At 47.5% G+C, this 23,421-nt stretch overlaps 1 protein-coding gene across 2 annotated transcripts in view; it reads right to left on the reverse strand.

Moving 5' to 3' along the window:
* TFIP11 (tuftelin interacting protein 11) overlaps window positions 1–23,421 on the reverse strand; it is a 54,023-nt gene that overhangs the window by 25,043 nt on the left and 5,559 nt on the right. Inside the window, exons 2-7 of one of the 2 annotated variants that reach the window (XM_068259730.1) lie at window positions 20,530–20,737; window positions 16,603–16,744; window positions 13,018–13,174; window positions 11,838–11,965; window positions 9,895–10,047; window positions 6,068–6,574 (exon numbers count right to left, since the gene is read on the reverse strand). In XM_068259730.1, the coding sequence (XP_068115831.1) occupies window positions 6,068–6,574; window positions 9,895–10,047; window positions 11,838–11,965; window positions 13,018–13,174; window positions 16,603–16,744; window positions 20,530–20,726 (1,284 nt within the window). In that variant the 5' untranslated portion in view covers window positions 20,727–20,737. The remainder of the gene's footprint in view (window positions 1–6,067; window positions 6,575–9,894; window positions 10,048–11,837; window positions 11,966–13,017; window positions 13,175–16,602; window positions 16,745–20,529; window positions 20,738–23,421) is intronic. The other variant, XM_068259731.1, reaches the window with a different exon arrangement.

Below are 23,421 nucleotides of genomic sequence, written 5' to 3' on the forward strand. Positions count from 1 at the left end.
AGTCCCCCGCCACCAGCTAGTTCTGCTTCTACCAGCCCCATGCAGCCATCCTGTACCCTCGTAGTCACTCACTGCTGCTCCAGTCCCCCGCCGCCAGCTAGTTCTGCTTCTACCAGCCCCCTGCAGCCATCCTGTGCCCTCGTAGTCACTCACTGCTGCTCCAGTCCCCCGCTGGCAGCTTTCTGACCTCGGAGGTCAGGGCGGAATTGCGTACATTTTTACACATTCCCGCTAGTGCAGGAACATTAACACATACATTTTTACGCGTTAGTGGTGCAACGCGTACATTTTTGTTCCTGCACTAGCTGGAATGTGTAAAAATGTATGCAATGTGGCCCTGACCTCCGAGGTCAGAAAGCTGCCAGTGGGGGACTGGAGCAGCAGTGAGTGACTACGAGGGCACAGGATGGCTGCATGGGGCTGGTAGAAGCAGAACTAGCTGGTGGCGGGGGACTGGAGCAGCAGTGAGTGACTACGAGGGCACAGGATGGCTGCATGCGGCTGGTAGAAGCAGAACTAGCTGGTGGCGGGGGACTGGAGCAGCAGTGAGTGACTACGAGGGCACAGGATGGCTGCATGCGGCTGGTAGAAGCAGAACTAGCTGGTGGCGGGGGACTGGAGCAGCAGTGAGTGACTACGAGGGCACAGGATGGCTGCATGGGGCTGGTAGGAGCAGAACTAGCTGGTGGCGGGGGACTGGAGCAGCAGTGAGTGACTACGAGGGCACAGGATGGCTGCATGCGGCTGGTAGAAGCAGAACTAGCTGGTGGCGGGGGACTGGAGCAGCAGTGAGTGACTACGAGGGCACAGGATGGCTGCATGCGGCTGGTAGAAGCAGAACTAGCTGGTGGAGGGGGACTGGAGCAGCAGTGAGTGACTACGAGGGCACAGGATGGCTGCATGGGGCTGGTAGAAGCAGAACTAGCTGGCGGCGGGGGACTGGAGCAGCAGTGAGTGACTACGAGGGCACAGGATGGCTGCAGGGGGCTGGTAGAAGCAGAACTAGCTGGTGGCGGGGGACTGGAGCAGCAGTGAGAGACTACGAGGGCACAGGATGGCTGCATGGGGCTGGCTGGTAGAAGCAGAACTAGCTGGTGGCGGGGGACTGGAGCAGCAGTGAGTGACTACGAGGGCACAGGATGGCTGCATGGGGCTGGTAGAAGCAGAACTAGCTGACGGTGGGGGGCTGGAGCAGCAGTGAGTGACTACGAGGGCACAGGATGGCTGCATGGGGCTGGTAGAAGCAGAACTAGCTGGTGGAGGAGGACTGGAGCAGCAGTGAGTGACTGCGAGGGCACAGGATGGCTGCATGGGGCTGGTAGAAGCAGAACTAGCTGGCGGCCGGGGACTGGAGCAGCAGTGAGTGACTACGAGGGCACAGGATGGCTGCATGGGGCTGGTAGAAGCAGAACTAGGTGGTGGAGGGGGACTGGAGCAGCAGTGAGTGACTACGAGGGCACAGGATGGCTGCATGGGGCTGGTAGAAGCAGAACTAGCTGGTGGCGGGGGACTGGAGCAGCAGTGAGTGACTACGAGGGCACAGGATGGCTACATGGGGCTGGTAGAAGCCCCAGGTAAGTGAAACTCATTTTTTTTTTGTTGCTTGGACCTTCCCTTTAAGGATGGTGTATATTTATTCTTTCTACTTGTAGGTGAAGAGAGGAACCTATATACTGCTATCGGGGAGAGGGGATTGGAGATAGAGGGTAAGAGGGGAGGGGGAATAGGATATAAGGGATAGGAAAGTAAGGGTGGGAAGGTATGATGGGGAAGGTAAAGGGTCATGGTCAGAGGGGAGGGAAGAAAAGGGGGAGGTAGAGGTTTTTTACCACTTTGATGATGAAGTAAAAGAGAAGTATATATTTCTTACTTTAAATTATTTCTGTATAGATACCATAACCTGGGATTTGAAAGGCCTTATGGGCGTTTGTAAGCTACTGGCATATCCAATTGTCAGTGGACATGTGCATATTGGGGGGATTTACCTTTATATTTATAGTATATTTAAATATGATTGAGACTCTCTGTAATCTATCCAAACAGACCATACTGAAATGAAGGAGTTTGGTTTTGCCGGGTTTATTTCAGCTAGTTCATCCATTCTCATTAGCTCGTTCATGGCTTCATGCCAATTTTGTGTAGAGGGTGGAGTAAAAGTTTTCCAGGTTCTGGCAATAGCTGTTCTTGCAGCTGTCAGGCAGTGTTTAAGAATACCTTTCTTAATTTTAGTGACTGAGCCTGGGATAAGAGAGAGGATGGCTATTTCAGGAGTGCACTCTAACTCAGTTAGTGTCATTGTTTGATATATCTCAAATACCTTTTCCCAGAAGGGACGGATTAGGGGGCATTCCCACCAGATATGAAAGGGAGAGCCAGTTTCTTTATTGCATCTCCAACAAAGGTCAGAAGTGTCGGGGAACATTTGTTTTAATCTTGTGGGACATCTATACCATAAAGCTATGATTTTATAGTTCCGTTCTTGTAGCGTATTGCATACTGAGAGGGAATGTGTGAGAGAGAAGATTTTTTGCCAATCCTCCGGGGAGAATTGTTTGCCAATGGCAGTTTCCCAGTAAGATGAAAATTGTGGAAGACCTTTGTGGACAGTTGTCCTTAATAAATCATAAGAAAGAGATAGCAAATGCTCTGGTTTAGTATGAGCTGAGTATAATTGTTCAAATTTTGTGAGGGCTCTATCTGAGTATCCAAGAGCCTTACAGGTCTGTATGAATCCCTTTAGCTGTCTGTATAATAGCCAGTTCTGATTATCAAAGGAGACTATATTGGGGTTAGAGTGTATGACTTCTTGAATTGTGGGCCAGTCCTTTCTATCCCACTGAAATATCTGTTGTTTTTTGTTCCCTTCCATGAATAAAGGGTTCCCAAACAAAGGCATCAGAGGACTAATAGAAGGGGCTAAATTAAGATTAGTCTGAATCTGTCTCCAGCACTTTAGAGTGTGTTTGCTTAGATAAGGAGTGTCTAGGCCTGGGGAGTTTATATGATTGGGGATCCAGGGAAGAGTTTTCAGGCTATAGTTGGATATAGATTCTTCAAAATATGTTTCCCTCTTATCGGTTTTGGAGAAATTCCAATCAATAATCCTGGCCAGATGTGCTGCCTTATAGTAGAGATGAAGGTCTGGTAATCCAAGGCCTCCTTCCTGTTTGGATCTGGTCAGTAATTTGTATTTTATGCGTGGTCTACCTGGAGACCAGATAAATTTGGTCATCATGGATTTTAGGGATTTAAAGAAAGTCATGGGAAGAGTAATCGGGATTGTTTGGAATTTATATAATAGCTTAGGAAGTGTATCCATCTTAATAATGTTGATTTTACTTGTGAGCGACAGGGGCAGACCTGACCAGGATTGTAGCTGGGTTTGGACCTCTCTGAGCAATGGGATAAAGTTAAGTGAATAAAACTTATTTAGGTCTTTTGGAATCTGAACTCCTAGGTATTGTATGGCCGAGTCCTGCCATCTGAATTGAAAGGAGGGGCTCAATGCCTCTGTCGTGTGTGAATGAAGAGAGATGTCTAGTGCTTCAGTTTTTGATAAATTTACTTTAAAGTTACTGAGTTCCCCGAACTCTTGGAATTCTTTTAGAACAAGTGGGAGGGATGTAATTGGTTGGGTTATGTATATTAGTAAATCATCAGCATACAGTGCTACTTTATGTATGTCTCTTCCAATTGTTACTCCATGAATTCCAGAGTTTAGTCTTAAGGCATTGGCTAAGTGTTCCATTACTAATACATAAAGTAGGGGGGAAAGAGGGCATCCTTGGCGGGTGCCGTTTCGTATCTGGAAGGAGTCGGATAACGTGCCATTTATTCTTATACGGGCAGAGGGGTTTGTATAAAGGGCCATGACTCTATTTATAAAGGATTCACCCAATCCTATTTGTGACAGGGTGGCCTGAAGAAACCTCCACCCCACCCTGTCAAAGGCCTTCTCAGCATCGACACTTAACAAACAAGTAGGGATGTGGTGAGATTGTACATAGGTCCTCACTAATTTTCAGATACAAAGCCAATCGCAATCTCAGATCGGCACATGACCTGCTGTTGGCATACATTTGAAATCAGCGCCGGGAGACTTGGGCGCAGGATACAGCCGGTGTATGGCCGATCCTGCTTCTGCACAAGTCCCAGAGGCATATATGGGAGATCGGCGCCGGTAGACTTGGGCGCAGGATACAGCCGGTATATGGCCGATCCTGCTTCTGCACAAGTCCCAGAGGCATATATGGGAGATCGGCGCCGGTAGACTTGGGCGCAGGATACAGCCGGTATATGGCCGATCCTGCTTCTGCACAAGTCCCAGAGGCATATATGGGAGATCGGCGCCGGTAGACTTGGGCGCAGGATACAGCCGGTATATGGCCGATCCTGCTTCTGCACAAGTCCCAGAGGCATATATGGGAGATCGGCGCCGGTAGACTTGGGCGCAGGATACAGCCGGTATATGGCCGATCCTGCTTCTGCACAAGTCCCAGAGGCATATATGGGAGATCGGCGCCGGTAGACTTGGGCGCAGGATACAGCCGGTATATGGCCGATCCTGCTTCTGCACAAGTCCCAGAGGCATATATGGGAGATCGGCGCCGGTAGACTTGGGCGCAGGATACAGCCGGTATATGGCCGATCCTGCTTCTGCACAAGTCCCAGAGGCATATATGGGAGATCGGCGCCGGTAGACTTGGGCGCAGGATACAGCCGGTATATGGCTGATCCTGCTGCTTCACAAGTCCCAGAGGCATATATGGGAGATCGGCGCCGGTAGACTTGGGCGCAGGATACAGCCGGTATATGGCCGATCCTGCTTCTGCACAAGTCCCAGAGGCATATATGGGAGATCGGCGCCGGTAGACTTGGGCGCAGGATACAGCCGGTGTATGGCCGATCCTGCTTCTGCACAAGTCCGGGCCGTGTTAATTACTATTATTGCGATTGCTGGAGGCCGAATTATTAGGTTTTAAAAGCACCTTTGGCTCCGTCTTCTGCCGGCGCCGGCGTTACTGAGCGCCGCTATAGATGTAATTCCTATTAGTCTATAGTGGCGCCGGCTGCTCCCAAATCTACCTGCGCTGAAAAGCACTGCTCCGTGCTGTTGTCCTCCTCTATTCACTTATAGAAGATTTCGCACGTGCTTCACCCCTCCTTTAGAATCCAATACCACAACACATCCGTCACTCAGCAACCTTTGATCTCTTTAAACGTGCCTTCAAAACTCACATTTTCAGCCAAGCATACTTTCTATCTTAGGCCAGTTCACCTTTTGACCTCTGGCCAAGTTGTACAACAGTGTTCTACCCAGGCCCTTTTAGTCGGGTGCTCCACCTGGCTAGTTTTGGTGAGCACCCGGCTATCATCAGCTCACTTCTACCCAGGGCTGTGGAGTCTGAGAAATTTTGGGCACCCGGAGTCGTTGATTTCTTAAACTGAGGAGTCGGATGATTTTTGTACAAAATCCCTAACCCTGGTAAGTATTAGACTAAGGAGTCGGAATCGAGGAGTCAGAGTCATTTTGGGTACCCGGAGTCGTGGTTTCATAAACTGAGTCGGCGTAGTCGGAAGATTTTTGTACCAATTCCACGGCCCTGCTTCTACCTATGCTGTAAGCAGAGTTACACAGAAAAGCGCCAGCCCTGCATTCTCTCATCACGCCCCACCCGGCTACTTTTTCACGCCATCCAGCTGGAAAAAAAATTCTGGGGAGAACACTGCACTCCTACTAGAAATCCTAAAGCACACACTGCCTCTGGGTATGAATATTGTGTACTACTCCACCTCTTGTTCCCCCCATTCCCGTGATTATAAGCTCCTTTTTGTGTTTGGATTTTGTTACACATTTATTTATCCATATTATGTCACTTTTTACCAATTCTGTAGTTTGTACCAACTCTGTATTTTGTATATTGGTGTAGACCATTGCCTGTCTTATTATGTACCCCATGTTTCTTTCTTACTTTGTACAACCCCCTACGGAATATGTTGGCGCTTTAAAACTCAATAACAATTATTACAATTCTGATATTATAATATTGTCCTTAACCCCACTCACCCTCAAGGGGTTCCAGTCTTTGAAGTATTCTTTCATCAGAGGGTAGACGATGGCCACGGCCAGGTCAGTCTTCTCGGACATCTTGTACTCCTCGTAGTATTTCTCCTGCAGCATTTGGAAGGTGCGAGCGCACTCCTCCAGTGTGAGCGGGTTGTCGGAGCCAGGCTGCATCCTCTGCTCGCACTCTTCCACCGTCTTCAGCACCTGGTTGAGGTTGTGGATGGCCTTCTCCTCTCTGCTCAGCACTTCCGAGAGCTTCTCCAGCTCGTGGGTCAGGTTCACCACCATGTCCTTCTCGTACTGCAGCTGCCGGTCGTTCTGGATGATCTCCTGCTCCGTCATGTCGATCAGCAGCTGCAGGTTGTGCTCCAGTTCCGGCAGGACGAAGCCCTGAGGCTTCTCCTCCTTCCCCGCCGGAGTTGTGGAGTCTCCCGGGATGTTGTGCTTGTGGGAGAACTGGCTGTAGCTGTAGTATACTTTCTGCTCCCGGCCGGTCATGTCAATCACCTACGGAGGAGCAAAGAGAACACAAGACTCAGGTGTTAACTCAGAATCTTCTACATACTATTCTGTTGTCATTGTATGTTATGGAGGAGGAAGCCACTAAATATCCTCCTGATATACAGAATAGTCTAGATCCTCCTGGATTGCCAGCACATAAATGTTCTTAAAAAATTTGGCCCTCCCATCAACATTCCAAAAAAAACGTAAAAGTGAATGTTAACCGGAAAAAACAAACAGATACCTAAGGAGAGGGGAGGCTCTGGGTCCTATAGAGCCTTCTTGTTCCCATCACAGTCCCCTCGTTCCAGCGCTGGCTCCCCCAGTAGCGTATCTGACCAATCGATCAAATACTGCTCTGTGTCGCCCCAGTACTCCCGAAGACAGGCCACTCTGTACTGTGCCAGCATGCTCTCGCACATGCTCATGCATGCGCAGTATGGAGCCGTCCGTCTTTGGGAACATTCCGACTCCCGAAGCCTCCTGCGGTGGCAGAGCAGAAAAACTGTGACAGCACTGGAACTGTTTTTTTTTTTTTTTTCCGGTTAACATCCAAGTTTTTGGGAATGATGATGGGAGGGCCAAATTTGTAAAAAACATTTATGTGCTGGCAATCCAGGAGGATCTAGACTATTCTGTATATCAGGAGATATTTAGTTGCCCCTTCCTCCATAACACACAATGACAAGGACCCAGAGCCTTCTAGCTCTTTAAGTATCTGCTTTTGTGTTGTTGTTTTTTCAATTTACATTGGCTTTAACTGCGTAATGACTGTTCCACGCCGATTGGCGTGAGCAACACGGCAGCCACAGGACCGCTCTACGCCAATTTGTGTGAATGGCTGGGAATGGACTTTGCAGGGGATCGCAAAAGCAGCGTGCAGCGGCAGCAATATAGGCAATTAAGCCCTCTCTGCCATGCACCGTGCCACCATACTTCCCGGGACATTCGCATTTCACAAATTGTTTCTGATCATCTATCCACCATGTGGCACTTTTTACATCATTTTGCAGATACATAAAAAGGAGAATGGAAGCTTCTAAGGGGATGGAGATGCCAACGTTGTCCAAGAGGGTTATCAGAATAGAGGATCGAGGGTAGAACAAGACTCCGTTCTGAAGCATAAAGATGCCCCCACATCAGGTGATGTATGGGCAGATCGACCACGTGACCGATCTCTCTCTGATCGAATCTGACCAGAAAGAGAATGGTGCCTGCCCATACACCGCAGGCCGATTCAGATAGATTTCAGCATGGCTCCACACGTACGAGAGGAATCGGAGCAGGAGACTTGGGCACAGGATACAGCCGGTATGGCCTATCCTGCTCCTGCACAAATTCCCATTGATTTTAAATACTATTCCCCCTCCAGGCTGCCATGGATGGAGGGGAATGAAATAATTTGGCTTCCAGCGATTGCTGGAGGCCGAATTATAGTGTTTTATAAGTAAGTTCAGCTCCGTCTTCTGACAGCACTGAAGTTACTCACTGCTGCGCCCAAGTCTCCTGCGCTGGAATGGAAGTGTTCGTGGCTCCACTCCACCCCCAGTATTACAAGTCCCCCAACTACCTCCTCTTCCATTCTCTCAAAGGTCTAACCAGTCCGCCGGCATAACTCCCGTCCTTATCACCCCATAGTCTGCCGTTACTGCGAGTGCCGTACTACATGGCACGTGTACCACGCAGCGCATGCATGACATCACACAATGCACCTGGTGCCATGTGATACAGGCACTCGCGGTAACGGGGGTGACAGCGGAGGTTGCTAGGAGTTGTACCAGCGGGACAGGTGAGAATTTACAGGGCACAGGAACTGGGGTAATATTTTATATTTGTGGGGACAGCAACTGGAGTTGGTCGCATACCTTGGTTGTCGCGATATCAGACGCAGTTCCTGCTGCGCATCTGATTGAGCACATTCGACCCAAATTTTTCAGCATTTCGGATGCATCTGATTTCACCTGGAAATTAATTGAATCATTGATCGGCAGACATGTTGCGGCACTGATTTGTATCAGATTCCATAAAGTGATTGAACCGGATGATCAATCGGCCCGCAAGATCGCTAGATGTGTGGCCACCATTAGTCAAGAAACCAAACACAGGTGGGCTATACACACTGTATCAGAATAGGGATTAAGGCCTCTTGCACACTGCAAGCAATTCCGATTCAGATTCCGCTTTTTAATCGGTTTTTACATCCGATTCAGAGTCTGATTTGCAGTGTGCAGGAAGCAAACTGCAAATCGGGATCGGAATCGGATGTAAAAACTGATTAAAAAAAAAGAATCTGAATCGGAATCGCTTGCAGTGTGCAAGAGGCCTTACACTCATCCTCTATAACAATCCCCTATTGTCGCTGCGTCCAGCAGCTGTCCGGGTCCCTGTTATTTTATTACTGCGCATGTGCGCAGTAACGAACAGCTGGACGGGACCAGGGAGCGAGGTGGGTGGGCGGGCGTGCGCGCATGGGCAGTGACGGCGGTAAAAAAAAAAAAAAAAAATAGAGCCCGTATTTAAAGCCAGTGGTTACCTATTTAAAAACCAAAAAGCCAGATACTCACCTAATGACAGGGAAGGCTCGGTCCTAATGAGCCTTCCCTCTCCTCTCCCGGTGCCCTCGGTGCTGCGCTGGCTCCCCCGTTCGTGTCCCCCGCCGCAGGGACTTCGGAGGTCTTCGGGAGCGCTCGGGCTTCCGAAGACGGGCCTGCTCCATACTACGCACGCACGAGCGCGTCATAGAGGGCGCTCGCGCATGCGTAGTATGGAGCGGCCCGTCTTCGGGAGCCCGAGTGCTCCCGAAAGCTCCCTTCGGCTGTGGAAGTGGCAGTATTTGACCGAACTGGTTGAATACTGCCACGGGGGATCCTGCGCGGGACCGGGCACCGGGAGAGGAGAGGGAAGTCTGATTAGGACCGAGCCTTCCCTCTCCTTAGGTGAGTATCTGACTTTTTGGTTTTTAAATAGGTAAACATTCACTTTAAACAGGCTTAGGTCCACTAGTACAGTAATAATATACACTCTCTCATTGAATATCCATAAGATAACCACACACAGGACTGGAACTGAATGTCTATAGTATAATACTCCATAAAAGGCAGGTATAGTCATAAAAACATTGAGGTTACATTGTAGCATGACCGTTACTACACAAGTAAATCTCTAGCCTATTTCACCACAAATGTGTCACATGGTATTTCTTGCGTTTGATTCCTTATCTTTAATGGGATATTAGTGTTATACTGTTGCTTGTATATGGCTTGATGATATCAGTATATGACTATTCCTACCTAATACCCCGATAACTGGAGTTTGTCACAACTAACCTTGACTTGAGAGATTTCTTTCTGCGGAGCGGTTAGGATTTTGCCTCCTTTGCCTTTGGATTTCAGCTCCTCCACAGTCTTGTAGGCATATTTAGGCTTCTTCTTGCCCCCGCCAGGGTCCTTCCGCCACTGGCTCAGCTCCTTCTGAAATTCCTGTGTGACAGAAATGACAAAAGACAAATAAATTACAACCGATGCTTACAGAGAAACCGTAACCAAGAATTGAACTTCATCCCAATCAGTAGCTGATACCCCCTTTCCTATGAGAAATCTATTCCTTTCCACAAACAGGGGGGCTCTGTAGGGCTGATATTGTGGTGAAACCCCTCCCACAGTGTGATGTCAGGACCAGGGTGCTGACATCACACTGTGGGAGCCTTGTTGCATTGTGGGAAATAACAGCTGTTTCCAAATGCCAAAAAAGCAAGCAGCACCTCCTTCCACTGACATCACCTGCTAGCAGTAAAAATGTCACCATGTGATAAATGTCTGAATGTAAATCAGGGAGAGGAAAGATTTTTACAATGGGCAAACACTGACTAAATCATTTATACATAATTATTGTAGAACTTAAGCACTTTTTTATTACATTATTTTCACTGGAGTTCCTCTTTAAAGTGTACCAGCGACGGGGGATAAAGTTCTATCTACCTATCAGTCCTCTGTATCCTTACAGGTCCCATGGTTTTCTCCTGGTCATATCAGTTCTACCGCTGCGCCCCTCTAAACCAGTCGCGGGCTACTGCACATGTGTGGTCCAGGCCATGCCCCTCCTCGATTTATGATCCAGTGGGAACACAATCAAGAAGGCGAGGGGCCCTGTCCACGCATGCACTGTACTGTAGCGTGACAGCAGAGCTTCCGTATCTCGGTCAATTTCATTGGTTCCTGACCCCATGATTACTGTGAGCCAATCACAATAATCAAACTGCATAACAGGGAAATGACAGCTCTGGGTCTTAAGGGGCCAGAACCTTTTGTTACAGAAGAGGTTAAAAAGGTGGTGTGTCAGAGTACCCACTACTCGCCATCCTCCTGCTGTCTGTAGCCTCCGGAGGCCCTCCTGATCCCAGATTCAGGTCCTTTCCCCCCACAGCCTGCCGAATGTGGGCCAGAGCGGTAAATGAGCGATTCTGAACTGCAAATGCGCAGTGAAAGAAAGCGCTTGCGCACACACGCTTTCTTTGCTGCGACTGGCTGCACACTGCTAAATCACTCCTAGACTGCCACAGGCACTTCCTCTGGACTATTCAACAGAGAGCCAGGCGAATATGACGAAGATGGGAATGGGGATCGTGAGGGACCCTGAAGACAAAAATCAGCATGACAAGGGTTACCCACAGGTACTCTAGCCCACCATCGGCTTAAAGGATACCTAAATCCTGACCACATTGCAAAAACGATGCCCTTTGTGTGTATGTAGAGTAATGCAGAAACTTACCGCACCTCCTTCCCGGCGTCAGTTTAGCTGTAAAGGGGCCCTGTACTTAAGTCCTGAGCGCCACTCCTGCGTGAAATTGTACCCGGTGCACGCGCACACAAGCTGCCCAAGAGGACATACTGCGCATGCACAATGTGGTAGGTCTGCGTCAGAGCGCAAGCGCGCCGGTGACGTCACCGCATGGGAGTGGGAGTGCGACTACGCTTGTGCTGACCATTGCTTAGGAATGAGCCCTTCTTACAGATAAATGGACGCTGGCGCCGGGACAAAGGGGGTGCAGTAAGTTTCTGCACCAATCCCCATATACACACAGGGTGTCATTTCTGGAATATGGTCAGGACTAAGGTATCCTTAAACAAACCTTTCTGCTTCAGGAGCACTTTAACAATGGATATAGTTTGGAGCATTTCCCTAAACCGCAACATACAACGCCCCAGGAACAATGTCTTATCTTTCCATAGCTGGATGTCACATCTCAGCATGAATTGTATAGCTTCCTCACCTGGTCTTCTTCCTCTTCCGAATCCACAACTGGAAAGTCCTGCAGAGACTGCTTGGTTCTCTCCGACCCGTAGGCCCCCACCGCCCCTTTACCCTTCCTCTGCTTGGCCTCAATCGGAGCAATAATACCTAAGAGGGGAAAAAAACAGCTCTCACATTGCTGAGCTTTTCAAACCCAAATGCAAATAGCCAAACAACTGGGAAATCATTTTTTCTAAACAACCAGGCTTTTATTGGACAGGATATGCAGGGCTGGATTTAAGCCAAGGCCACGTAGGCCATAGCCTAGGGCACCGCAGGAGCACCAAAGCAGCAGACTACACTGGTGCTGCATTTGCATGCTTGCAAATGCAGGGAAATCAGGCGAGCACCTGACAGCAGTACTCAGCTGCTAGCTGCCTGTGCAGCAGCCACCTTGCTCTCTGTGCACGTTTGCATTGTGGCCGGTGGCTATGGATTTGGGCAGTATTGGAGATGGAAAGGAGGGACGACCGGAGAAATGAGTGACACTGATGGCTGCTGCGGTGTGAAGATGAGCTGGCTAACTATACTGAAAGGGGGGGGGGGGAGTGATTAAGGGAGTCATCTGGCTACCTATACTGGAGGGAAAGGGGGGAGGGATCATCTGGCTACCTATACTAGAGGGAAGGGGGGAGGGGTCATCTGGTTACCTATACTGAAGGGAAGGGGAGAGGGGTCATCTGGCTACCTATACTGGAGGGAAAGGGGGGAGGGATCATCTGGCTACCTATACTAGAGGGAAGGGGGGAGGGGTCATCTGGTTACCTATACTGAAGGGAAGGGGGAGGGGACATCTGGCTACCTATACTGGAGGGAAAAGGGGGGAGGGTCATCTGGTTACCTATACTGAAGGGAAGGGGGGAGAGGACATCTGGCTACCTATACTGAAGGGAAGGGGAGGGGTCATCAGGCTTCCTATACTAAAGGGAAGGGGGGAGGAGACATCTGGCTACCTATACTGGAGGGAAAGGGGAGTGGTTATCTGGCTACCTATTCTGGAGGGAAATGGGGGAGGGTCATCTGGTTACCTATACTGGAGGGAAGGGGAGGGGTCATCACACTACCTATACTGAAGGGGGGCGGCTGATGACAGTGGCCTTGGGCGGTAAATCCGGCCCTGATGATAAGGGGTGGCCAGACACATATCTTGGTGTCAGTACCTTGTGCATTCTTCCCCAGACCTCTGCCGGGCACATAACCCATCTTCTGCAGCAGCTTCTGACCAATGCCCTTCGTGTGCCTCTCCCAGGAGCCAAAATCATTGTTCGACTTTATTCCTCCAGCAAACGTTTTCTGGGTCGGCTTAAAATTCCCTCCCTGCAAAATTAAAAACAAAAGTACATTAATCAAAAAAGAAGATGTAACCAAAGAACATGCTAGTCTGATCAATCGTGTTTTCCCCTGTGCCAGCCACGGCGGCCATACTGCCAGCTTACTCACATCTAGGGACGGTCAATGAGATGCAAATCATTTTGTGTTGATGCAGGATTATGCAGTTTTTGTATGCTAATTTATGCAACTTGAAAATGAACCAATGAAATCCTGCTGAGGTAAAACTTAATTGGTCAATTTTCAAGTTGCATAAATTTGCATACACCACAATTTGCATAATCCTGCATCAACATTATTTGCATCTCACTGACCATTACTATTCCCATCTTACCTTATAGGACCACTAAGGCTGGGAGTGACGTGCATTCAGTCATTGGCTGAGAGGTCACAGGTAGGCGGTGGTCATGATAATGCCATTCCACCATGCAGTTTACTATGCCAGGCTTGAATATACAGCCACTATATGAATAATATGGATTGACATTGCATACAGGAAATCTCACCACTGACGAATCCCTGGTATGGGGTAAACCATGTAGGTAATATATAGTATAATTAGTGGGCGAGTGATCTCTAGCTCATTTCAGGTGAATGGCAAATTACACCGGAGCAGAATGAACTGTTTATATACGCGATCCTTGCCTTCAAGTAACAAAATTATTTTATGTCAGTCCGTTCCCAATAAGGTAGGTTTATATTCAGTTATGTTTTCTCTTTTTTTTGGCACATTATATTGCCACATACAGGGTCTGTTATGTGCTTTTCCAAAACCAGAAGAAGAAAGCATTACAGTCACAAGAAGTGAGTGAACATCCCGCAGTGATGAGCGAAAATGCCGATATTCTTTTCACATTAATTTTTGTGAAAATAATGTAAAATTCGAACTGGTGAAAATCATTGCGTAAGAAGCTTGCATTTTTTTGTGCTAAAAAGAGATTTTCCATCTTTTTTGCGGTAAAAATAACAATTTTACACATTTTGCCCAGGATTGTGGAGTCAGTACAAAAATTATACTCCTCAGTTTATGAAAACCACCGACTCAAACTCCAGCTACTTAAAATGGCTGTGACTCCTTGACTCTGACTACTTAATCTAACACTTACCGGGACTGTGGAGTCGTTACAAAAATCATCCGACTCAGACTCCTCAGTTTATGACACCACCGACTCCAACTCTTACTCCGGGTACCCAAAATGGCTCCCACTCTGACTCCTTAGTCTAATACCTATCAGGGCTGTGGATTTGGTACAAATATCATCTGACTCAGACTCTTCAGTTTATGAAACCACCGACTGACTCCAACTCCAGGTACCCAAAATTGCCCTGACTCCAACTCCACAACCCTGGTTTTCACACCAGAAAAAAAAATTTTTTTGACCATATTGCAAAAATAACGTATTTTTTTGCTAATTTTTCTTGTCATCTAAAATAGCATTTTTGATGCAAAAATGACTGGCAACAATTTGCACGCAACACTGCCTCACCATGACCCTGTCCACTGCTTTGCACGCTGAAGTGAGGTGTTTGGGAGAATTTGGTTTACCAGATTCAGTCTCCTAAATGCGAACATCGATGCTAGTTAACAGTAACCTACAATGATATAGATCATTGAGATTGGCATGGTTGTGCGTGGGAATCCCAGTAGATCAGCAGTTTCTGAAATACTCAGACAAGTCCCAACAACCATGCAGTGCTCAAAGTCACCTAAACCCCCTTTCTTCCCAATTCTGATGCTTTGCTTGAACTTCAGCTTTACTACGTCTAGAGGCTTAAAGTGGGCCTGAACTCAGAGTGCCCTCTCCGCTCTAATGCTAGGTACACACCATACAATTTTGTGTTAGATAGATGGTTTGATAGAAAATTTCCGACATGTCCGATCGTTTTCTCATAGAAGTGAATGGAAATAGATAACATAACAGAATCGAATATCGATCAGATGGAAATAACGCATAGGGTGTACCCAGCATAAAAGATACACAACAATAATATAACATTTAACCACTTCGCATCCAGATCTTGTTTCCCACTTACGGACCGGAGCAGTTTTGACAGTTTAGCTATGTCCTTATTTAATCAGCAATAACTTTATCCCTACTTATGACATAAATGAAATATGCTGTATATTGTTTTTTTTCAAGACAAACTAGGCTTTCACTGTATGCCATTTTTCCCCTCGAACAATTTTGTTTGCTATGAATTTTAATGGGAAAACAAGGAAAACAAAATAGGAAAAAAATTCTCAGTTTTACCAATTCCAGTTTAAAAATAAAAAGTGCTACTGTAGATAAAAAACAAAAATTTTGTTTGGCTATTCTTACCGCTTATCACAAAACTTAGATTACGTTCCTGTCACAATTTATGGTGAAGATATTTGATTCTGAAATAATGCTACAGAGTGTGTTTTTCACTATGGACTAAGAAAATAAATATTTTTCATGGTAAAAATCAATCTCATTAGCTCAGAGAACATATATTCCCGTTCACTATTTAGTGCTGCATCAGATAGTGCCAGAAATGTGCACAGGAGCAATGCCCAATCCTGCACAGCACTGCTTCTGCTACAAGATGTATATCTACTGACGCGTGGCTTAGATGAAGTCACAGAGGACGTAGATATGCTGCAGTGGTGGATAAAGTGGCTAAACAAAAAAACATTTCTTTGTTACAGCTGATACAAATCCTAAAATAAATCTTCACAGTTTCTACTTCCTGATTCATGGAAGCTGACATATTGTAAAGGTGCCCATACACTCGTCAGATTGGCAGAAGATAGATAAGAAATGCATCTGATGATCTATCTGATGCGTTTTTAGAACATTTTTTACCAGGATAGAATTCCAATAGATTTCAGTTTGAAATCTGTTGAAATTCGATCTGATGGCATTTTTTTGCCATCAGATTTCCATTAAGGCCAATGCAAACTGATAAGCAATCTCATCAGATCGACCTAAATTTTCCACCCTGCTAGTTCGATGGAAATCCATCGAAATCGATCGAAATCGGCCGTCGATCGGTCGATTGGCCAACCGATTTGCGATCGATCGATCGATCGACCGCGATCGATCGGTCGGCCAGAAAATCGGCTGAGTGTATGGGCTGCTTTAAGCCCATTTGAAAGCACAGGAGTTTATCTGCTTATCTGCCATAGGCAGTCATGTGACACAAGGAGAGATAAAATTACAACTTGTAATTAAACAGGCTAAACTCTCTAAATACATACAGGGTGAATTTATGTTATGTTTTCCTTGTGTCCTGTGCAACAGTTCAGGCCCACTTTAAATGCATTAACTTGCTGCCAAGGGTTTGGCTGATTAGCTGTTTGCCTTAACAAGCAACTAAACAGGTGTACCTAAAAGTTGCCAGCGGGTGTACATACATGGGTACAAGAACACAAACAAGTCAGTGGAGTTTACCGTTCTCAGCTTCTTTGCTTCGGTCTCCTTCGGCGGCTCCCGCTCGTGTTCACTGTCTGAATCGCTATCAGCTTTCTCCTCTGCCGCAGTCTTGCGGAGTCCCGCGCTGATAAAATTCACAGGGGCGGTGTAATCGCGGGACCTGGTGGGAGGGGCAAACACAGCAGTATGACACTTCCTGCTGACCGAAGGCAAATTCTAAGTTTATCCAATGACTACAGAACGTGCCGCGGAAACTTTCTCAAGGGAGAAATCAGTAATCCCCTAAAGTCCACCTGACCTGAGGCAACAGACAACGCACGGAGGTATGTGGATTCAGCAAGAGCATACTTCTGTACTTACCTTAGGTGGCTTTGCCCTGGATAAGTTGTCCTTCATCTACAAGTATTCCATAAATTACTGTATTTTTCGGAAGACACACTTTTTCACCCCCCAAAATGGAGAGTAAGGACTTGTTCACACTGTGGGCTTGATTCACAAAGCCGTGATAACTCAAAATCTTTGTGCGCTATTGCAAATTTTTCGTGCAAAAATCATTACGCGCGTTACAACGCGCACAAACCGCTAGCGCAGCCGTGATATGAGTAAACACAGCTTTGTGAATGAAGCCCAATGAGTGTTTGTGGATTTTTTTCAAGCGCTGGCGATTTTGGATATTGCCATAAATGCACTTATGCAATGTTTTCCTATGAGAGTGTTCACATGTGAGGTTTTCTATTTCTCAGCACGCTACAAGTACCATTTTCTGAGCGCAGTGTTCTCCCCAGGATCAATTAAGTGGGCGCGCCGCCCGGGTGAATTAAGGCCCCGCCCGGCTGCTATTTTGCATATTACAAAAGCCAGCGCTGTTCTCTGCACTCAGCGCTGACTCCTCTGTAGCAGATTGCCCAGCAAGCACAGCTCCTCTACGTACGAGATCTCGCGCTTTCTGGCGGGCTCGTACACTCCTTGCCTCAGCATGGCAATAGGCGGGACCATGCTGCTGACTGGCTGCATAGTGCTCCTCCTCCAGGAACGGGGCACATTACAAGCAGTCTCTCACTCTGCCTGCACGATCGTGAAGGGATGCTGGAGCCTGTGACTAAAGCAGAGCTGGGCAAACTACAGCCCATCTGGCTTTGTAATCCGGGTATTTAGTGACTCCTTTCCCCCTCACGGCTGTGTCACTTGTCTCTCTCCCTCCCCACCGTACAATTGTTGTACATTTACGTGCAGTACTAACTTTCCTATCTCTGAATTACACCACTTGAAGAGGGGAGTGCAGGTAATCAGGGCCGGCCCTAGACTTTTTGCCGCCTGAGGCAAAATTAGAAAAAATCGCCCCCCCCCCAGCCATGGGGGGGGGGGGGGGGGGGGGGGGAGTGCCGAGCTGGAGGGGTAGCTAGCAGAAAGGGGGAATTGGGCCTAGCGGCGAGGAGGGGGGTCGGACCCCCCCTCCCTCGCCTGGGTCCCCCGATCTGCTCTCCTCCTCCAGCGTAAAGTACCAGCCAGCGCGCATATGTTGAAGAGGCAACGGGCGGAGGAATCACTCACCTTTTCCGTGTTTCATTGTGCGCTCCACTGACGTCACTTCCTGCAAGGCCGTCCACTTACAATACAGTAGGCGGCGTTGCCGGAAGTGACGTCAGTGGAGCACGCGATGGAACGCGGAAGAGGTGAGTGATTCCCCCGCCCGTTGCCTCTTCGTCATATGCACGCTGGCTGGTACTTTACGCTGGAGGAGGAGCGCAGATCGGGGGACCCAGGCGAGGGAGGGGGGGGGGGGGGGTCCGACCCCCCTCCCCGCCGCTAGGCCCAATACCCCCTTTCTGCCCGCTACCCCTCCAGCTCGGCGGGCGGGCCCAGCGTCCATGGAGAGGCGGGTGCCGCCCCCCCAGATTTGCCGCCTGAGGCAAATGTTTCACCCCGCCTCATGAGCGGGCCGGCCCTGCAGGTAATCACTCACTTCCTCCCCGGGTGTCAGACGCACGGAGCAGATCTCCACTAGCTGCAGAGAGCGGGATGTCCTGGCTGCCCAGAGAACAGAGCACACAGACAGCAGCGCTGAAGGGGAAAAAAAGCAGTCTGATCTGATAGGTACAGGCAAAAAAAAGCTGTGACCTTAGGTCAGCTTGCACACATAAAGCTCTGTCCTGAAGTGTATTCCCACCCCCTCTTTTTTAACCCTTAGGATACACTAATCTCTGGAATCTCAAGGGGCCAGCATGTCCTTTCAGACCATGCTGAGCTTTGCATTTTCTAAAAAAAAAAAAAAAAAACAGTTCATACCTATGTGTGAATTTGCAGCTTCTCAGTTAAATCTGTAGGACATGCTGAGCCTTGTGGTTCCACAACAATGGGGTCCACAAATGAAAACCTTACCAATCAGATGATTGGTAGAGGAACCAACCCCAAAAACATTGACGGAACACTAGTGGTTGATCGGAACCATTAATGATGCCCAATACGTATAACAATATGATGTCTGTTTCACCTGCACTGTGAACCGGATTTGTGTACTGCAAATCAAGCCTATTTTTGTTCAGTTTTTTTCAAACGCAAACAAAAAGCACTGTAATAGCACATTAAAAACAACCAAACAACCGGTTTTCCTGGTTTTGACTTGGCAGGTTCACTTTAAGACAGATGGTGCATATCTAATGCTGTGTACACACTATGAGATTTTCTGGCTGATTTACTGTCAGATCCATTATTTCCAACATGATCAATCTGCTTTCTGATCGATTTTCGAGCATTTTCCGATCGATTTCCTATTGAAGTGAACGGAAATCGATCAGAAAATGCTCGGCATTTGATCAGAAAGCAGATCGGACATGTTGGAAATAATCGTTCTGACAGTAAATCGGGCAGAAAATCTCACCTAGCATCTCTGTACCTAGCATTAAAGCAAGAGTCATATGGAGGCTCAGTGTTTTCCCCAGGCCTCTATCCGGCTAATTTTGGTAAGCACCCGGCTGATATCGGCTCGTTTCCTCCTCCTATGCTGTCAGCAGAGCTTACACGGCCCTGCATTCGCCCTGTTGCGCCCCACCCGGCTACTTTTTCATGCCACCCTGCTGGAAAAAATTTCTGGGGAGAACACTGGAGCGCTTTGACTCAATGGAAGTTATAGAGAAATCGCAAAACGCCTGAAAAACTGCTTTCTATAGCGATTTCCCAAGCACATTTATGAATAAATACATTGTATTTATTCATTTCCGAGCAACAAAATTTCACTTCCTGACGTCAGGAAGTGAAAAAAAAAAAAAAAAACATTGCTAAGCAAAAGCGCAGGGAAAAGCGCTTTAAAAAAAAAAAAAAAAAAAAAAAAAAAACTCTCAATTAATCGCTCAGCGCTTGCGATAACGCTGGCGATTTATACTGTAAACAAGCAGCACGTCTCACTTAAAGAGACACTGAAGCGAGAATAAATCTCGCTTCAGTGCTTATATTCAGCAGGGGCATCGCCGCCTCTCCCCCGCCCCTCTCACTGAAGGAAGACTGAGAGGGGCAGGGGAGAGGCGGAGATACGTGCTGACAGACGCGTGTGAGGTAGGGCTGCGTGCATTAGCCTTGCCCCAATGCGGAAGAGATCCCACGCTGCACGGAGGGGATTTGTGAGGTAAGGGACCCCCGTTTAGCGGCGCAATAGCGGCGGTTTAGCAGCGGCACACGTGCCCCTGCTGAATATAAGCACTGAAGCGAGATTTATTCTCGCTTCAGTGTCTCTTTAATCTATCGGAGCCCTTTTTTAAATAAGCACAATGGTGATGCAACCAACATCATGGTGTCTGCAGTAACGTACTTAAAACCAATTTATTTCTGCAGGTGTGGGCTGTTTAACGTGTATGGGCAGTGGGGGAGCAGACATGCGTGAAACCTTGGAATTAGTCCATGAACTTTAACAAACAAGCCCCAAACATCTGCAGGACTCTTTCATACACTTACTTCTTGCCACCAAAACTTGGTCGCTCATCGTCGGAGTCCGCCCACATGCCATAGGTGGCTTCCTCTTTCGTCTGCCAATGGCGCACGCGGTTGGGGTTGAACTCATTCTGCAAGTCCCAGCTGGTGATCTCAAATTTCTCCATCTCCACGCCATCGCTGTCATCGTCATCTTTGCCGTACAGGTGTGACATAGACATGGTGATGTCTGCTGCAAGGAAAGAATAACAATAGTACACAAATCATGATGATGTATTTTATTTGAATAAAATTAGCTTAATATTTGCATCACCACAGAATTATCTGCATCTAACTGACCACCACTACAAATAACACCTGACCGAATTGTTGCTCTATAAGCAGGGCTGCCAGGCAACTGGTATTGTTTAAAAGGGAATGATTATGGCGGCCTCCATATCCCTCTCAATTCAGGAGGATACCCGAAGTGACATGTGACATGATGAGATAGACATGTGTATGTACGGTGCCTAGCACACAAATAACAAGGCTGTGTTCCTTTTTTCTTTCTCTGTCGGAAAGAGTTAAATATCAGGTATGCAAGTGGCTGACTCAGTCCTGACTCGGACAGGAAGTGACTACAGTGTGACCCTCACTGATAAGAAATTCCAACTATAAAAACACTTTCCTAGCAGAAAATGGCTGAGAGCAAGAAAGAGATAAAAAAGGGGAATTTCTTATATCTTAATTTCAATAATTAATGAATGGTAAATTGCACACCAGGACCAATTTTGCTAAACCTATTCGGTTGGTGGTGTAGATAGTATTTAAATAAATGACATAATTTGAAGGGAAAATTAGTGGTCATTGTATGCAGGGCTGTGGAGTCGGTCCAAAAATCCACCGACTCCGACTCCTCAGTTTAGGATTCCACCGACTCCGACTCCTCAACTCCGACTCCTCTAATTTGCATATTACAATTTTGTTGATTAAAAGTATGTAACATTAAATTCGTCTCTTAACTGCCAACGCTTAGGAATTTTACAAGACAACTGAAGTGAGAAGGATATGTAGACTACTATATTTATTCCCTTTAGACTAAAACTAGTCCTTGGTAAGAGTACTTGTAAAAGGTACAAACCGGAACAAAGAACATCTATCAGGCCCTAGGCAATGTAAGTGTGGGTACATGTAAGAATGATGTGCAGGTACTCTGCAGGGGAATGAGGAGATTCTTCCTCTATTACACATTCTTCATGCACAATCTGAACAAGGTTTATGGGTGACAGACAAAACCTCTGTGTTCAATGTGCACAACATTCTCAGTGGATTCCCTGCAGCTCTGTGGGGAGTGCATATGTAGAGTATAGTACTACTGTAACAAAGTAAACCTGAGACAGATGAAATTAAAGTTTTATACATACCTGGGGCTTCCTCCAGCCGCCTTCAGGATAATCAGTCCCTCGTTGTCCTCCTCCACCACCTGGATCTTCTGCTATGAGTCCAGGTACTTGAGCCAGTCGGGCGTAGTGCGCATGCACACACTCCGCCGCCAGGAGCATACTACACCTGTGCAGCACTATTGCGCAGGTGCAGAATGTTCCTGGCTGTGGGAGCGGCATGCAGTCGGACAGCGCTGACTGGCTGAATTACCAGGACTCATAGCAGAAGATCCGGGTGGTGGAGGACAGCGAGGGACTGATTAGCCTGAAGGGGGCTGGAGGAAGCCCCAGGTATGTATAAAACTTTACTTTTCATCCGTCTCAGGTACCCTTTAAGGTAGCCATACACTGGTCGATGTGCCATTAGATCGACCAGCTGACAGATCCCTATCTGATCGAATCTGATCAGAGAGGGATCGTATGGCTGCCTTTACTGCAAACAGATTGTGAATCGATTTCAGCCTGAAACCGATTCACCATCTGCTGAGCTGCTCCTGCCGCCTGCCCCCCCCCCCCCCCCCCCCCGTATACATTACCTGATGCTGGCTCCAGGTCCTCTTCTCCGCATTGCACGGCTCTGTTCCGGATCCATTACGGCGCTTCCTGTGTTACTCCGTGACCAGGAAGTTCAAATAGAGCGCCCTCTATTAGAACTTCCTGGTCACTGCAGTGACACAGGAAGCGCCGGGATGGATGGAGCCGGAGCAGAGCCGTGCAGCACGGAGAAGACGCCCGGGAGCCAGCCTCAGGTAATGTATACCTGATCGGATCGGCCGCCGCTAGCGACGCGCACTTTACCCGCGGGCGATCGAGGGTAATTTCCCGCACGGCGCGATCGACGGACCGATCCGATTCCGGGAGGGAATCGGATCGGCGGCTGCGTTTACCGCGAACGATTGGCAGCAGATTCGATCCCAGGATCGAATCTGCTGTCGAAACGGCCGGGAATCGAGCCAGTGTATGGCTACCTTTAATTTGTAGTCACCAAACCAAATTTTAACAACATTTCAAATTATTTGATTTCATCAGCAAAGGGAGTGCATACATTTGCATAAATCAGCATCAATGCAGAATTATTTCCATCTCATTGACCATCTCTGTTAGTGACACTGCTACACATCAGGCTTTATACTTACAGCATAGATGTTATTTCGTATATATAAGAGATTCCTGTGTACACATCATATATACAGTCACAATCAGATGTGTATATCTGACCTTAAAAATACGGGGACTGCTTTATTGAAGCAGCACAAGTAACTAATTTTGATTGGTATATTTCATTTTTGTGGACTAAGCACAGCTTTTACTGTATATATACATTATTTTTAATGACTATTATCTGAGAAATAGAACATTTTATCATATTTTCTATTTTAATTACAGTTACAAATTCATTAGGAGTCGGAGTCGGTGCATTTTTTCCCGACTCCGACTCCAGGCACCCAAAATTGCCCGACTCCACGACTCCGACTCCACAGCCCTGATTGTATGT

The sequence above is a fragment of the Hyperolius riggenbachi genome, chromosome 11, assembly GCF_040937935.1.
Source record: "Hyperolius riggenbachi isolate aHypRig1 chromosome 11, aHypRig1.pri, whole genome shotgun sequence".
Classification (NCBI taxonomy): Eukaryota; Metazoa; Chordata; class Amphibia; order Anura; family Hyperoliidae; genus Hyperolius; species Hyperolius riggenbachi.